The 16,791-nt window shown below is 47.6% G+C and overlaps 1 protein-coding gene across 2 annotated transcripts in view; it reads left to right on the top strand.

Moving 5' to 3' along the window:
• Positions 1-15,512, top strand: part of ndst1a (N-deacetylase/N-sulfotransferase (heparan glucosaminyl) 1a) — a 50,884-nt gene extending 35,372 nt beyond the window's left edge. For both annotated transcript variants that reach the window (XM_027007181.2, XM_027007183.2), the window contains 15 exons: positions 1-546; positions 906-1,034; positions 1,710-2,054; positions 2,354-2,441; positions 3,384-3,538; positions 5,165-5,350; positions 6,958-7,086; positions 7,881-8,063; positions 9,764-9,860; positions 9,985-10,108; positions 10,898-11,072; positions 11,907-12,077; positions 12,415-12,524; positions 12,809-12,911; positions 13,435-15,512. The exon at positions 1-546 is cut by the window's left edge and continues 369 nt beyond it. In XM_027007181.2, the coding sequence (XP_026862982.2) occupies positions 28-546; positions 906-1,034; positions 1,710-2,054; positions 2,354-2,441; positions 3,384-3,538; positions 5,165-5,350; positions 6,958-7,086; positions 7,881-8,063; positions 9,764-9,860; positions 9,985-10,108; positions 10,898-11,072; positions 11,907-12,077; positions 12,415-12,524; positions 12,809-12,911; positions 13,435-13,554 (2,634 nt within the window). In that variant the 5' untranslated portion in view covers positions 1-27 and the 3' untranslated portion in view covers positions 13,555-15,512. The remainder of the gene's footprint in view (positions 547-905; positions 1,035-1,709; positions 2,055-2,353; positions 2,442-3,383; positions 3,539-5,164; positions 5,351-6,957; positions 7,087-7,880; positions 8,064-9,763; positions 9,861-9,984; positions 10,109-10,897; positions 11,073-11,906; positions 12,078-12,414; positions 12,525-12,808; positions 12,912-13,434) is intronic.
• Positions 15,513-16,791: the final 1,279 nt, after the last annotated feature.

Below are 16,791 nucleotides of genomic sequence, written 5' to 3'. Positions count from 1 at the left end.
TGGTCGGGCGTGGGGGTCGTCCCCACGATGCTGGGTGCGGGTCGCGTGCGACGCCTCCATCGCCAGCTCACCTTCCAGACCGGCCTCCTCCTCCTCGTCCTCCTGTGCATGCTCAGTGTCTTTGTCTCCGCCTACTTCCTCTACACCGTCAAACGGGAGCTTGAGCCACCTCACGGAGGCGGGGCTGAGGACTGTGGCAACGATGTCCCTCCGTCCCGGCTCCACCCACCTGGTGAGGGAAGGGGCGGGGCCACAGTGGCCGATGAGAGCCGGACCGAGGCAGTGGTGCTGGTGTTTGTGGAGAGCCAGTACTCTCAGTTGGGCCAGGAGATTGTGGCCATCCTGGAGTCGGCCAGGTTCAGGTACCGGACCGAGATCTCGCCCGGGAAGGGGGACATGCCCACTCTGACAGACGGGGAGCGTGGCCGCTTTGCCCTGATTGTGTATGAGAACATCCTCAAGTACGTCAACATGGACGCCTGGAACAGGGAACTGCTGGACAAATACTGCGTGGAGTACGGAGTGGGGCTCATCGCATTCTTCAAGGTCGCACCTGACGGCCCCTGCTCTTTCTTTCTTTCTTTGTCTCGCACTCTCTCTCTCTCTGGCTCTCTCTCTGTCCTCTCACTCTCTCACATGCGCTCTCTCTCTCTCTCTCTCTCTCTCTCTCTCTCTCTGTCTGTCTTTCTTTCTCACGTGGTCTCTTTCTCTCTCCTCTTGCATGCGAACTAATGTGATATACTCTTATTATAGTCTGACCTCACCATACGAAATTAATTTAGATAAATGTATTATTTTCACCGCTCCATTTTCCAATTTTTTGGTCCATTTTTCTCTCTCTGTGTGTGTGTGTGTGTGTGTGTGTGTGTGTGTGTGCGCACACGTGCATCCATGCGTGTGTGTAGGCGAATGAGAACAGTCTCCTGAGTGCCCAGCTGAAAGGGTTCCCGTTGTACCTGCATTCTAACCTGGGTCTGAAAGACTGCACCATCAACCCCAAATCACCCCTTCTACACATCACCCGTGCCCAAGAGGTGTGTGAGACACCCTGGCCCAAAACACTGAATCTGAAAAAAACACTGGAAAAAAAAATGAGGGTTTTGAGTCGCATCATGACTCGATCTACCATGGCAGAGCTAAGCTAACATTATATTTTGCTATACAGAGAGTAATTTTGTTTGTGCTAATATCTAAAGAACAGTTGAAGAACATTTGTCATTACTTTGACGTTACCGTTGTCAGTTTTCTGGAAGGAATGTGCTCAGGTGGTGTGAGAGTATCTCAGGATACTTGTACTGAGAAGCAGTGGTTTCCTTCCGAGGTGTTTTCTTCTGAGCAGGCGCAGACGTTACGTGCGTGTCATTCACCTATCTGTAGTCCGGTCTGCTCAAGGGGCGGTCAGTTGCTTGCAGTGGCCGTTAGTTCCGCAGTGTGAGTTTGGCGTGTCCCTAGCCTTACAATTCACCTGTGCTCTCTACCCCCAAGCACAGTGCACACTGCTGGTCCCCGTGGGCCAGGACTTCAGGTCAGAGGATGGAAGCTGTTCAAACCTCTGTAGCGTCTTCAATCACCATTTTGAAATTTTGACTGAAAAATCAGTTTTCTCATTTTTTCTTAATTTCCATCTTTGTCCCCAAATCTCTGCCTCTGCCTCTCTCTCTATCTCTCCTCCACATCCCTCTTTCCACATTTCCCTACCCATCTCCCAGGTGGTCAGAGGCCCTCTCCCCGGTGACGACTGGACTGTGTTCCAGTCCAACCACTCCACGTACGAGCCCGTGCTGCTGGCCGAGACCCAGTCTGCGGGCAGCGTGGCGCCCCGCGCCGCCCTGCACGCCACCGTGGTCCAGGACCTGGGCCTGCACGACGGGATCCAGCGCGTGCTTTTTGGCCACGGTCTGCTCTTCTGGCTCCACAAGCTGGCGTTTGTGGACGCAGTAGCCTTCCTCACCGCCAAGCGCCTGGCCCTGGCCCTTGACCGCTACGTGCTCGTCGACATCGACGACATATTTGTGGGGAAGGAGGGCACCAGGATGAAGGCGGCCGACGTCGAGGTGCGGGGCCGAGGGGCAGGGAGAGGCAGGGTGGGGGCAGAGCTCTGGCGGACAGGACAGGACAGGGCACACTGCTGACCTCGGCAGGCTCTGTGAAGAGCACTTTGTTTTGCTCACACACACACGCGTTCAGACACCGGTACATTCTGCTATTGTTTCATATTCAGTACCTTTAAAATCTGCCACGCGTAAATGCAGAGTTGTTGAGAGAATAAGGAGAGACTGACAGACAAGTACATGGAAATGCTATTGCCCAGTGTTGGTGAAGGTGTGCGTGCGTGTGTGTGTGTCTGCTGCAGGCGCTGGTGGAGACGCAGCATGAGCTGCGCAAGTCCATCCCAAACTTTACCTTTAACCTTGGCTTCTCCGGGAAGTTCTACCATGCAGGTCAGTGGGAGGAACTTTGCAACACACTCTGTGGAAAGAGACCTGTGTGCGTGTTTGTGTGTGTGCACGTGCGTGCGTCTGCATTGTGCTGTAGGGGTGACTTTGCTACTGAGTATTTATGGGTGGGTGGGTGTTTATATCTGTGCACATGTGCTGACAGGAAAGGTTAAGTGGATTTGATTGTTTTGACAGGAATGCTATGGTACGGAAACACACGTCTAAATAGATCAAATGCGGTATTTTGTGAGTGTGTGTAGGTACTGTGGTACAAGGATCGTGTAAAAGAGTTGTGTAGTTACGAGGAACATGCGAAAAAAAAAACATGATTTGTTAATGAGCTCTATGGGTGTGTGTGTGTGTGTGTGTGTGTGTGTGTGTGTGTGTGTAGGTACTGATGAGGAGGACCTGGGTGATGAGCTGTTACTGTCTTATGTTAATATGTGTGTTTGTGTTTAGGTGTGTGTGTGGGTAATGATGAGGATAACCTGGGTGATGACCTGTTACTGTCTTATGATGGTGTGTGTGTGTGTGTGTGTGTGTGTGTGTGTAGGTACTGATGAGGAGGACCTGGGTGATGACCTGTTACTGTCTTATGATGGTGTGTGTGTGTGTGTGTGTGTGTGTGTGTGTGTGTGTGTGTGTGTAGGTACTGATGAGGAGGACCTGGGTGATGACCTGTTACTGTCTTATGTTAATATATGTGTGTTTTGTGTGTGTGTGTGTTTAGGTACTGATGAGGAGGACCTTACACCTGTGTGTGTGTGTGTGTGTGTGTGTGTGTGTACTGATGAGGAGGACCTGGGTGATGACCTGTTACTGTCTTATGTTGATGATGCGTGCGTGCGTGTGTGTGCGTGCGTGCGTGTGTGTGTGTGTGTGTGTGTGTGTGTGTGTGTGTGTGTGTGTGTGTGTGTGTGTGTGTGTGTGTGTGCTCGTGTGTAGGTACTGATGAGGAGGACCTGGGTGATGACCTGTTACTGTCTTATGTTGATGAGTTCTGGTGGTTTCCACATATGTGGAGTCACATGCAGCCTCACCGATTTCATAACCAGAGTGTATTAGCAGAGCAGATGCTCCTCAACAGACGCTTTGCAGAGGTGAGTACACACACACACACACACGGGGTCAGACATGCCCTAGTAGTCCAATAGTAGTCATAGTTGTTTCGGGAGTGCAGTGTCCTTTTTGTGGGAGTGTTCTGTCCTGTTTGCGGGGGTGTTGTGTGTCCTGTTTGTGGGGAATGTGGTGGTTCCATTTGCGGGGCCTGTGGTGGTTCCCTATTCCCGGACAGCTTGGTGTGCTTCCCCCGCTGTGCTGGCCTCTCTGTGTGTCCACGCCCCTCTGCTCCTCCTCGTTCTCACGCTGAAGACAGTCTGTGCTTGGCTGTGCAGAGCTGGGAGTGTGTGGTGCAGTAGGACGTCAGACTCCTCTCACTGCCACTCGGAGCTGGGAGTGTGTGGTGCAGTAGCACGTCAGGCTCCTCTTATTGCCAGCGTTCATTTTAGGTTGGCTCTAAAACCACTAAAGCTGCTTGAGTTATTGTTTCAGGATGAGTGCTTTCTCATATAGCTCAAAACCTGCTTAGTAAAGAACTAGTACTTTAATCCTGATTATAATAATAATAATAATAATAATAATAATAATTTGACTTTCATACGTAAATGCAGCTCAAAGTGCCTCACAAGATTAAAAGACATAAGAAGACAATAAACAACAAAAGGAAAAAATGATAAAAATGATGTTTCTCGGGAGAAAGACAGCAAAATGTATAACCCTTTTTGTGCATTTAGAACCTGTATGGCTAAGCTTCCCAAAATTCATAACTTTATCTCTATTAGCATTGGTCTCAACAAGGAGAATTTCCGATCATTCAGGTAATGATTTCTGTTAATTCAAGTAATGATTATGTAATCAGATAATTAATAACATACTAATTCCTCGTTGGTTGTTGTAGTAGCACTTAATGTCGTATTTCCTGGATCTAAAATTACCCTACAGCTCTGTGTTTTCTCAGAAGTCAGCCTGCAGTCAGGTGTGGGTTAGAACTGCCTAAGAACCTGAATAACAGCTTCTCAGTGGCATTGAGGAGTCCTTGAGTGTGTTTGTCTACAAACGAACGAATTATTTGAATTAATTGTGTGAGCTTAAGGAAATAAGACCAGGTCCGGACTTGCTGGGGCCAGCCTTGCTCCTGGAGGTGGTCCCCACTGCAGAGCTCGGCTCCGAGCCCTGTTCAGGTGTTCATTAACCCCACCCCCCACCCAGTATTCGGCTCCGAGCCCTGTTCAGGTGTTCATTAACTCCACCCCCCACCCAGTATTCGGATCCAAGCCCTGTTCAGGTGTTCATTAACCCCACCCCCCACCCAGTGTTCGGCTCCAATCCCAGTTCCATGTTCTGGGTGGGAGGTTCAGGTGTTCATTAACCCCCTGCCTAGCTGGATCAGGATAGCAGTGCAGCTAAACCCTGCAGGCTGTTCCATCTCCGCTGGCCTGGACGACTCGGCCGTGTAAATATCTTCTTTCACTTTGCCGACTTCCCTTATTCAATCGAGTCACGTGAATTCCTGTATGAGCTTCCTGTAACAGTTCTTTATGTAACAGACTTTAGGAATCTGCATCCTGAGTTCCTTGTATAAATCATCTTTATGAATCATGTGTTTGAGTCCTCTGTATAAATAATCTTGAGTGTCTATGTCTGGGCGTGTGTCTGTGTGCGTGCAGGAGCACTCTATCCCTACTCGCCTGGGCTACGCTGTGGCTCCCCACCACTCTGGCGTTTACCCCGTTCATGTGCAGCTGTATGAGGCATGGAAGAAGGTGTGGGGCATCCGTGTGACCAGCACAGAGGAGTACCCTCACCTGAAACCTGCCCGCCACCGCCGGGGCTTCATCCACAGTGCCATCAGTGTGAGTGTGTATACACACACACACACACACACACACACACACACACACACACACACACACACACACACACTCACACACACACGTGTATGCACATACACATGTATGCACACATGCATGCACAAACACACGTGTACATGCACGCTCACACACATGCACACATACACACACATGTACACACACACACGCTACATCTATACACACATATGCACACTTGTATGCACACATACACACACATGTACAAAAAAAGCCCCCACTATCTTGTCGGATGTTGTTTGCTGGTCTTCACGTGCTCAGGTAACCCTGATTTACTCCAGCAGGAAACTCTCACTGCCTTTACACTTTGGTAATCTGATCCTAATTACATTTCTCCAGTTATCTGATCATTCAAGTGATTATTATGTAATCATCTGATTTCCATGATTTCTTAGATCAGATTATGGCCTAGAAATCAGATTAAGAAATCTGATACAGTAATCTGATTTCTTGGCGATAAAGTGGGTCCATATTTCCAAAAAGCCACGGCAGGAAGTTTGAAGTTTACATCATGTTCTTCTTTGAGATTATTGGCTGGTTGCAAAGTAGAAATCTGATTATTGCCTGACTCGTGTAAAGCCGAAGTTTTCCCATTATCTGATTACCCAAGTGCACGTAAACGCATTGATCGGATTACTGACAGAGTCTGATTTTCTGCAGTTATCAGATTATTAAATGCAAGTGCACTAACTGTCACTGTGAGTCTCTTTCTCTGAATTGTTTTTCATTTCTCAATCTCTCTCTCTCTCTCACTCACTCACTCTCACTCTCTCTCTACCCCTTCATTCCCTCTTTAACATGTACAGCATTAATAAATGTAATAAACTCGGGGAGTGGTTCCTCTCCCACCATGGGATGATCTCACCCTCCCCTGTCCGGAGTGCCAGATTTGGGTTATTTGGACAATGATTTCTTCCATCTGTCTTCCAGCTTGCTTCTTTCCACCTCCTCCATGTGATTGTCCTTGAGGGGGCACGTGTGTGCATGTGCGTGTGTGCATGTCCGTGCGTGCGTGCGTGTGTGTGTGTGGGAAGGAGGTTATGTGTGCTAAAGTGAGCAGTTAGCTGATTACTGAAAACATATTTATATTCAGATCTCTATGTGTTCTGGCCCTCGTTGATTTCCATATAGACCCCTGAGCTCACGAACGCTCTGAGAAAGACTATGAATATTACATTAGGCCCCACACTGTTTAGTGTAGCGCAGATAGAGGCTTAGCCCAGGAGAGAAGTTGTGTTTGTGTGTGTGTGTGTGGGGGGGGGGGGTTTATGTGCATATCTGTGTTTGGTAGAGAGAGGTGCCCAGAGGTGTTCAGAGTGGTTTTATAAAATGGCATTTATTCAGTCTTGTGTGTGGATTATGTGTATTGCATGTATGGGTGGGTGGGTACAGAGAGGGTGTCCAGAGTGTGTTTTCAAAAATTGCATTCATACTTTGCACTTTCTGTGTTTGTGTCTGTGTCTTTGAAAAGTGTGTGTAGACAGGGAGTAAGCATGCAGGAAGGGAACACTGTGCTAGGTGTGTGTGGTGTGTTGTGTTGTGTTTTACTTACCTGGTGCCCCCTCGGCTGTCAGGTATTACCTCGACAGACATGCGGTCTGTTCACACACACCATCTTCTATAAGGATTACCCCGGAGGCCCTCAGGAGCTGGACAAGCTCATTGATGGAGGGGAGCTCTTCCTCACTGTGCTACTCAACCCAGTGAGTACCATTCCTCAAACCCCCCCGTTCTTACGTGGACCGGTCCTTCTACATTTCTTTCCTAGCATGCTTATATATTCTGATGACAAACGTGTTCTTTTTAATTATCATATCCATCAAAGGAAGCTGGAGGCCTGGACACCTACCGTTTATTCAGGGTGTGTAAGTTGGTTTGTTTTGATGTTCAGTGTTGCCCAGGGCTGTCCAGGGCCACCATGCTTTTCACAGAGGGCAGACTGGATCAGAACCATTTATCTGAAGCTTTTATCCAAAGCAACTTACAATTATGACTGAGTACAACTTGAGCAATCGAGGGTACTCAGGGACCCAACAGTAGCAACTTAGCAGTGGAACCAGCAACCTTCCGATTACAAGTCAATTACCTTAACCACTGAGCTACCATGGGCCTGGTTATTGGGACAATAAGCATGACAGGCTCTCTGCTTCCATCATATAACTGGGCATGTAGTGCACTGGAAAACCACATGCAAACAGATTGAGACAGTCGGCCCTGACCTCGATGAGCCATGCTCTCGTTCAGCGATCAGCGCGATCGGTTAAAGGAAGTCGCACTCAGGAATGTTTGCTGTTGTCCCGAGGCCTGAATTGCGAGCCGGCTGTGAAACGAAGTCCCCTCATGCTCACCGAGGCTCGCTGAGACAGCGTCTTCCACAAACATCCAACCTTGACACTTGTTCTGCCTGTGTCTCCCTCTTTCTCTGTCTCCCTCTCTCTCTCTCTCTCTCTCTCTCTCTCTCTCTCTCTCTCTGTGTCTCTGTCTTCCCCTCCCTCAGATCAGCATTTTCATGACTCACCTGTCGAATTATGGGAACGACCGCTTGGGGCTGTACACCTTCCGGAAGCTGCTGCTCTTCCTGCAGAGCTGGACGCACCTCAGGCTGCAGACGCTGCCCCCGTTGCAGCTAGCGCACAAATACTTCAGCCTCTTCCCCTCGGACAGAGACCCACTTTGGCAGGTGTGTGTGTGAGAGACTGCAAATGTTTCAGGTTGTATTTGTGCTTGGCGTGGGGTTTGGGGCCTAGAATGTGCATGTGTGTGCATGTGCGTGTGTGAGACGTTGTCAGATAACGTGTAGGAAGGGGCCGGTGTTTTTTTTGGCACTTAACGTCGCCAAGAACTGCCTACTACTGCAGGAAAAGGAAATTCGATTAACATCCAAAATGACCAATCACGAGTTTGCTGTTTTGTCATGACACATAAAAAAGAAGTGTCAATGGATTTGTGATGTAAATAGTTCCTCAGCAAACACGGACATATACGATACAATATCTCGGCAGTGTGCTGGAGGATATAACGTTGTATCTGTGGGCACTAAAAAGTGGAAATGTGTTCACTGTAAATGTTGGTCTGGAGTTCTTCTCTCCTCTCCATAGTGTCCATGAGCGGTTTGGGAGATTGGAATACCATGTCGCTGAATCGCTAAGAATTTCCCCTGCGTAAGCCGTGTCTAACTTGTGCCTTTGTCTGTGATGTATTTTAGTAATTCTTCCATAATTCACAAAAGTGGTTAAACGGCCAACAAAGTCAGATGACTGGGAAACCCGGGTGAGCTGTTCACAGAGGGTTGGCCGTGGTTGAGATATTCGGCTGTTCCTGCAGCCCATTGGCAAACACGCAGTCATGTTTCTCTGACTAATGTCTTTAAGTGAAAATCTGGAGTGACTTTTAGAGGTGAGATGTCATGGACTTCACGCAGCGTTTTCCATCAATGCCTCGCTGTAAAAGACTCAGCTGTAGCTGGAAAAACAAACGTTGATTCACGTCAGACCGGTACGAAGCGGTGCATGGAGAGGCGTATACGTGGGACACGTGGGATCAGCCAATCGGAACGCAGCTGGTATAATCCTGACGGTGTGCCCAGGTTAATGTGCTATAGACATCACACACTCTGTCTGCATGAGGGTGGAGCATCTCTGGCTGAGACTACTCTCCACTAGACGTGTGTGCTGGAACAGGACGTCCTAGTAGGAAGGAGAGAGAGAGAGAGAGAGAGAGAGAGAGAGAGGAGGACAGTTGTGGAGTGTGGTGTCAGGCTGGGAAGCCCTTCATCACCTAGTGTACCTCTTCATCACCCAGTGTGATGCTGTGTTCATGGGTTTGGGAGGGGGGGGTTTGTGTGTGTGTGTGTGTGTGTGTGTGTGTGTGTCAGAGAGAGAGAGAGAGAGAGAGAGAGAGAGAGAGAGAGAGGACATGTATTACCCCCATCTTACTCCTTGTTACTTTCATTGCCACAACAGCTCTATTGTCTCTGCTGTGTGTGTGTTTAGGAGCCTGGACATTAATAGAGAACAGCGTTTGTAAAATGCTTTTATAAAATCACCTGTCTCAGTTCTAGCATAAACGTGTATCATGCGCTCTTTGTCCAGAGTGTACGTGGGGACGTACACAGTGGAAGCAGTGTGCCCCAGCACAGCGTCCCAGCCCTGCACCAGCGCGGACAGTCAGTCACACAAAGCATAATCACACTGGCCCTAAGCCTTTGGGTCCACTGTGACCACTGTGCTTTTGTTCCAGTCAGTGTGGAGCGTGTCTGCATTGGAGGCCTTTTTTTTCTTTTAGCATGGTCACTAAATCACACTTTTAATGGCTCATTTTGATTTAAGGGAGTTATTTTTCTTTTCTTTTCTTTTCTTTTTTTTTTTTGCAATAACTCAGAACCCTTGTGAGGATAAGAGACACAAGGATATCTGGTCTAAGGAGAAGACGTGCGATCGCTTTCCCCGGCTGCTTGTAATTGGACCGCAGAAAACAGGTGAGTGCCTAGAGCTCCCCCTGCTGGGACTCCAGTGCTTCGCTGGGAGCCACTGCGGCCAGTCCGGAAACCCTTTCTATCCTTGTACCCATTCTCCTCCTTCCCTCCCTGCCTGTGTTGTCAGGAACAACTGCTCTCTATGTGCTCCTGGGCATGCACCCTGACCTCATCAGCAACTTCCCTAGCAAGGAGACGTTTGAGGAGGTGCAGTTCTTCAATGGGCACAACTATCATCGGGGAATAGACTGGTGAGAAACGCAGCACTAGGCTCTGAATGCCTCTCTTCTCTCCTCTCTCTCTCCTCCCTTCCCTCTCTCTCCCTCCTCTCTCTTCTCTCTCTTCTCTCTCTTAAGATTTGCTCAACCTTTTGCCTAAGAATACTGCCATGAATAAGGAATGGTATCAAAACATCCTCCAAGAGTAACTTCTCCCAATGATCCAGGAGCAATTTGGTGATGAACAGTGCCTTTTCCAGCATGACGGAGCACCATGTCACAAGGCCAAAATGATAAAGTGTCTGGTTTAACAAAACATTGAAATTTTGGGTCCACGGCCAGGAAACTCCCCAGATCTCAATCCCATTGAGAACCCTTAGTCAGTCCTCAGAAAGAGGGTGGACAAACAAAAACACAGGAACTGTGATCAACTCTAAGCACTGATTAGGCAAGAATGGGCTGCCATCAGTCAAGATTTTGCCAAGAAAGTTATATCCAGCATGCCAAGGCAAATTGCAGAAGTCTTAAAAAAGAAGGGTCTACACTGTAAATATTAAGTCTTTGCTTAAACTGGATGTATTTGTCAATAAAAAGTTAATATAATAAAAATGAAATGCTTATAATTGTATTTCACTATACTTTATAAACATCTGACAAAAGGATCTAAAAAACACTGATGCAGTAAACTTTGTGAAAACAAAACCTTTAGCCATGACTGTGTGCGTGTGTCCGTGCGTGCGTGCGCGAGCAAGCGCGCGCGTGTGTGTGTGTGTGTGTGTGTGTGTGTGTGTGTGTGTGTGTGTGTGTGTGTGTGTGTTGCAGGTATATGGAGTACTTCCCTCTACCCTCAAACACGAGCTCGGACTTCTACTTTGAGAAGAGCGCCAGCTACTTTGAGTCTGAAGTAGCAGCAGGCAGGGCGGCAGCTCTCCTACCCAGAGCCAAGATCATCACCGTACTACTGAACCCTGCAGAGAGAGCCTACGTCTGGTATCAGGTACAGAGAGAGACCACATAGGGTATCAGGTACAGAGAGAGACCACATAGGGTATCAGGTACAGAGAGAGACCACATAGGGTATCAGGTACAGAGAGAGACCACATGTGGTATCAGGTACAGAGGGAGACCAATGTCTGGTATCAGGTACAGAGAGAGACCAATGTCTGGTATCAGGTACAGAGAGAGACCAATGTCTGGTATCAGGTACAGAGAGAGACCAATGTCTGGTATCAGGTACAGAGAGAGACCAATGTCTGGTATAAGGTATATAGAGAGACCAATGTCTGGTATCAGGTACAGAGAGAGACCACATGTGGTATCAGGTACAGAGAGAGACCACATGTGGTATCAGGTACAGAGGGAGACCAATGTCTGGTATCAGGTACAGAGAGAGACCAATGTCTGGTATCAGGTACAGAGAGAGACCAATGTCTGGTATCAGGTACAGAGAGCGCCTACGTCTGGTATCAGGTACAGAGCGCCTACGTCTGGTATCAGGTACAGAGAGAGCCCACGTCTGGTATCAGTTACACAGAGAGACCACGTCTGGTATTAGTTACAGAGAGAGTCCACGTCTGGTATCAGGTACAGTCCTCTGCATGGGGTATACACACACACACACACACACACACACACACGCTCACACACACGCTCATGTACACACACACTGGACTTAATCTCTTTCCCTCTGTGTCGCGTGCTCCAGTACATCTGTGTAAGATGGTGCAGAGTTTGGGTCGTGGTCACCCTGCTGTGCTACTGCCCTTAAGTTTATAACTCCTTAATGCTCACCTGAACCAGTGCATATCATTTACATAACTCCGCCCCTCAGCACCAGAGAGCCCACAATGACCCGGTGGCGCTGAAGTACTCCTTCCATGAGGTCATCACCGCGTCCCGTGATGCTCCTTTGAGGCTCCGTGTGCTTCAGAGCCGCTGTCTGGTGCCGGGATGGTACGCAGTACACCTGGAACGATGGAACACACACTACCACTCCACTCAGGTGGGTGGGTGTGTGTGTGGGTAGATGTTTGGGTGGATGAGTCAGTGGATATGTGGGTGTGCATGTGTGTTAAACAGATTCCCATCCGGCAGCTAGCTCTCTCTCCCCTGTCATACCACAACTCCCAACCATTGAGGGGGCAGAGAGCACTCTCAGAGGAAAGCACAAGTACGATGTCTATGATTGGCTAAGGCTGCTGTGATTGACAAGGCATAGTAATCCAACCCACACAGAGAGCTCCCTAGGTCTCCTGACTGTGGAGAGCTGGGGCATCACTGGGGCTCTGAGGTGATATTTTACTGTAATCTTCTGACCTCTGCATAACGGTCTTTTGTAGATTTTGGTTGTGGATGGGCAGATGCTTAAAACTGAACCAGCGGCTGTCATGGACAAAGTGCAGAAGTTTCTGGGCTTGGTGAACACCGTCGACTACCACAAGATCCTGGCGTGAGTTCACTACCCTTCAGTCACCTTCTATGCACATACGTGCCTTAACCAACATGCTTAGTCCCGAGTGATCCACTCCCTCTGATCACCCCCCTCTGATCACCCCCCTCTGCTCAAGGTACCTGTGAGATTATAAAACACCAATCCCAAATGGTTGGTCATGTTTAAATATATAGATGTATTACAAAGCTCATAAATTAAAAAAAAAAAATCTACATGTGATGTGATGAAATTAAATCTATTCCTCTTTTCATCTGAATTAAGTGTTGTGTTGCTTTGTTCAGGTTCGACCCTAAAAAAGGTTTCTGGTGTCAGCTGCTGGAGGGAGGTAGGACCAAGTGTTTGGGGAAGAGTAAAGGGAAGAGGTACCCTGACATGGACCCAGAGGTACTGGTTGTTTACACGGGTGCTTTTGCTACTTGCATCACGCTCCGATTTCACTTGACTGCACGAAAAGCCAGGTGCGATCCCAACAAAGACGCGCTGTGATCAGATCACTTGAATCCCATTTGGAAGTCAGAATGGCAAACTGACGCGTCACCCCCTGTTGGAGGTCTCTGCCCATATATAAGGGCGTATAGTACATTGGTAATACCCCGTGAAGAGCCTTGTTTACAGCAGCTATGTTTGTGTGGGTCGGTGTGCTTTTAATGCAGGTAAGATCGGACCTCATGAGGTCACACTGGGGACACGTTCTAGTGAACAGTAAACACAATCTGGCCAAAGAAAAATAAAGTCCGGATATGAAACACATGATAAAGCAACGTGTACACTGGTTAGGAGGTGTTCGTGATGAGAAGTGTAGTCCTAACACTCTCTCTCTCTCTCTCTCTCTCTCTCTCTCTCTCTCTCTCTCGCTCTCTCTCTCTCTCTCTCTCTCTCTCTCTCTCTCTCTCTCTCTCTCTCTCAGTCTCAGGCCTTTCTGAGGGAGTACTATAGGGATCATAACATTGAGCTGTCCAGGCTGTTGTACAGGATGGGACAGCCCCTTCCCAGCTGGCTCAGAGATGATCTCCTCAATACCAGGTAGCGTTTGGCCCTGTCCGACACTGGGACCGTGTCGCGCAACCCTCATCCACCCGAAGCTACAATAAACCACGAATGCTATAAAAGGGCGAGGAACTCGGCTGACGGCGAATGGAAGCTTGTCCGGCAGAGCAAGGCATGCGGGAGCCATGCGACCCTGTGATGGGACTGTCCACGGGACCCCCCGTGCCTCCTTAGGGCTCTTAGGATACACCTGTACTGTTTCTCTGCTAAATGAACTACAGCCACTCCAGCTCACACGAGCAAGATGCCTTATGTTGTCTCACTGCATCGGGGAAGATCTTGCTACAGAACTCGCTGTGACATCCCCCCACTTCCTCTTTATAAGAGGAAGTTAAGATCCGGCAGAACCTGGTGTGTGGGTATGGACAGAGAGGTGCGGGAGACCGTGGACCCGATCTCCTGCCATGATCCGGTCCCTTAAATAAAAGGTGCAGTGTTCTTCACCTCAGGACCTCTGGGTTTCACCCGAGGAGGCGTGGGCCAGAGCAATGAAGGGGTGTGTTTTTAAAAGCGGGCAGACACAGAAGGTCCCACTTGGGCATTTGTGCATTTAAGTGCGTTATTTGTGCTCTTTACTGCACAGACTCAGCACCGAGGTGAAATGCCTTTGACACTAAGACGAATGTGTTACAGCACAGAGCCCATGTCTTATCAGTTTTAAAGTGTCTTTGAGCTAAGATTTGGAAGCAACTGTCCACATAGTCCCTTTGAGGTTGGAGAGGTGTCTGAGCGCTAAGGACATTGGGAGGTGCATGCAACCACAGCCACAGGCCTGGTGTCACGTATGCCCTGCTTAAGGCGGGCGACATGCCAAAGGGGTTCCGCAGAAGAGTTCATAGAGAGAGGGAGGGAAATGGAGAGAGAATGGAGAGAGAGGGAGAGAGAGAGAAAGAGAGAGAGAGAGAGATCCAGGTGATTTGTTTTAGAGTTAATCTGTAACTTTATTTCATTTGTTAACTGTTTGCCATAGTAGCAAGAAAGCCAACCCAGACGGCAGACACACTGGAACCTGGAACCTCTATGTTCCAGTGGTAAACAAAGTAATTTTCTTCTTTGACATTTACGCAGGCACAGAAATGACAAGACGTGGGATTTGGAACAGGAAGTGGTGCTGAGGGCTGTCTTCAGCACGTTGGCTTCCTCTGAGTAGTTTTACTGTTTTAAGACTTTAAACTGTCCTCCGTTCCAAATCAGCGCTCCTCATTTGACTCTCACTCCCTGTCCTGCACTGTGGGGTTGCAAACGTCCCCATTTCACTCGCTTTATAAAAGGGGTCTGTTTTTATTGGATACTAAACATGCCAAATTAGAAAAACGTTAATCTCTGGTGTATAACTGCACAAGTGTTGAATGTGTCTGAACCGAAAACCTTTGTCTGAATCTTTGTCTTTGTTGTTCTAGGTAGTTAATGTGTACGGTTTGGTCGTGTGCCTGGTTTATTTATTTTTTTTCCTACATGCCTACTGTATTCTGAAAAGTGACACCCCTTTACTAGTTTTCCAAAAAGTATTATTGCAATGAAGCAATTTTAATCGCTAACGGGACTTATCGTGGAGATGCTAGGCTGCTCTACGATGTTCTTTTTCATAATGGCTTTCTGTAAACTTGCCCTGGGGAACTAATGTCTATTTTTAACAGATGTCACATCTTAAAGGCTTTTTATCAGTGTTCAAGGAAGCGACATAAATGAGATTTTCATCAGCTGTGAGGTTTCATGGTGGAACGAGGGTGATAATCGCTGGGTGAAGACAGAGGTATGACGACCTCATGACCTATCAACTGCTGCCCCGCCCCCCAAAGAAAAAAACAAACCACCAAATATTAGTCCTGAATGACCCTGTGAAATGCATCTGAACTCTAACCTAGGCTCTGTGGCTTGGCTTTCCTGATGATACAGCCACAGTTTAACAAGAATAAATGGGGTACTATAATTACTACACATTTCTCTCTGTCTCTGGTGTTTGAGCCGTTGTGTCCTCGGCTCCCACAACCACTATGTCCAGGAGAGTGTTTTCTCTAAGGTCCACATTTCACATTTCAACAGTGAACATTCATTCATTATCTTGTTTGTTTCTCATCAATTCATTCATGCTTTATATTTACGGCATTTAGCTGTCGAAAGCGACTTACAATTATTAGTAATTGAGGGTTAAGGGTCTTGCTCAGGAGCCCAACAGTGGCAACTTGGCATTGGTGGGGCTTGAACCAGCAACCTTCTGAGTACAAGTCAAATACCAAAATTGCATAGCAGGACTAAGGTCCCTGAAAATATATATCAGGAAGAAAGAAGGTGTGAAAACTGCATATTAAAACACGCAGAAGTGGAAGGTTATGGTGACCCAGCAGGGCATAGAGAGCTCCTCCTCTAGCCTGCAGCCGCATGGTGTCTCTGGCCTGTGCAGTGGAGCGGTTTGCCACAAGAAAATTTAAAAACTGCACTCAGCAGGGATGAGTGCAGTGTGTCGATTTGTCAAAAGCCACAGCTTTACGTATATAACTATACTGCCCTCTAGTGGCCAAAAATACCTGCGCACTGAAACACTAAACTTAAACCCATATTTAACTAATTTCCTTGTGTATAGAGAAAATATTTAAAGCAACACTTTTTTTTATTTTTTATTTTTATTATTTGACATTAAAATCGGTTTACAGTAAACATAGTACTTTAAATAAGTAAAAAATATAAATTCATAAGTCAGCAAATTGAGATTGTAAGTGATTGACGGATGATGTTTTAGATGTCTAGAACTCATTCATCACTCTCCAGCGCTTCTCCTCTTAATGCAAACTGTCTCCAGGGCGTGGAGTACATTTTGAAGTACGTTAGTTTCTGTGCCCACATAGTACCATACTCGTGAAACCCTGAGACTTCTTATCCCGTTCTCCAATCTCACGCGGGACTATGGGTGTGGTCCGCACACACATGATGAACTGGAGCGTTCTCGTGACTATAGGCCAAGGTTACCTGCTAACAGCTCTAGCACCTCCAACAGCGATGGCATTTCTAAATGCTTATTCATGTATAAGATTGCCATGTTTCGACACTCAAGTAAGCAACCAGCCCTCACAGTATAATTAAAATTAAGTGAGAAATTAACTAGTGTTTTTCCTCTAGAGCTCTACACTCTAAGAACTAGTTTATGAAGTAATTGTACTTAATTAAGTTATTGTACAATAGCTCAGTTACACTGCATCCTTGTTTGTACTTAATGTCATAC

This window comes from Electrophorus electricus, chromosome 2 (genome assembly GCF_013358815.1).
Source record: "Electrophorus electricus isolate fEleEle1 chromosome 2, fEleEle1.pri, whole genome shotgun sequence".
Classification (NCBI taxonomy): domain Eukaryota; kingdom Metazoa; phylum Chordata; class Actinopteri; order Gymnotiformes; family Gymnotidae; genus Electrophorus; species Electrophorus electricus.
This window is presented reverse-complemented; position numbering and strand designations above follow the sequence as displayed.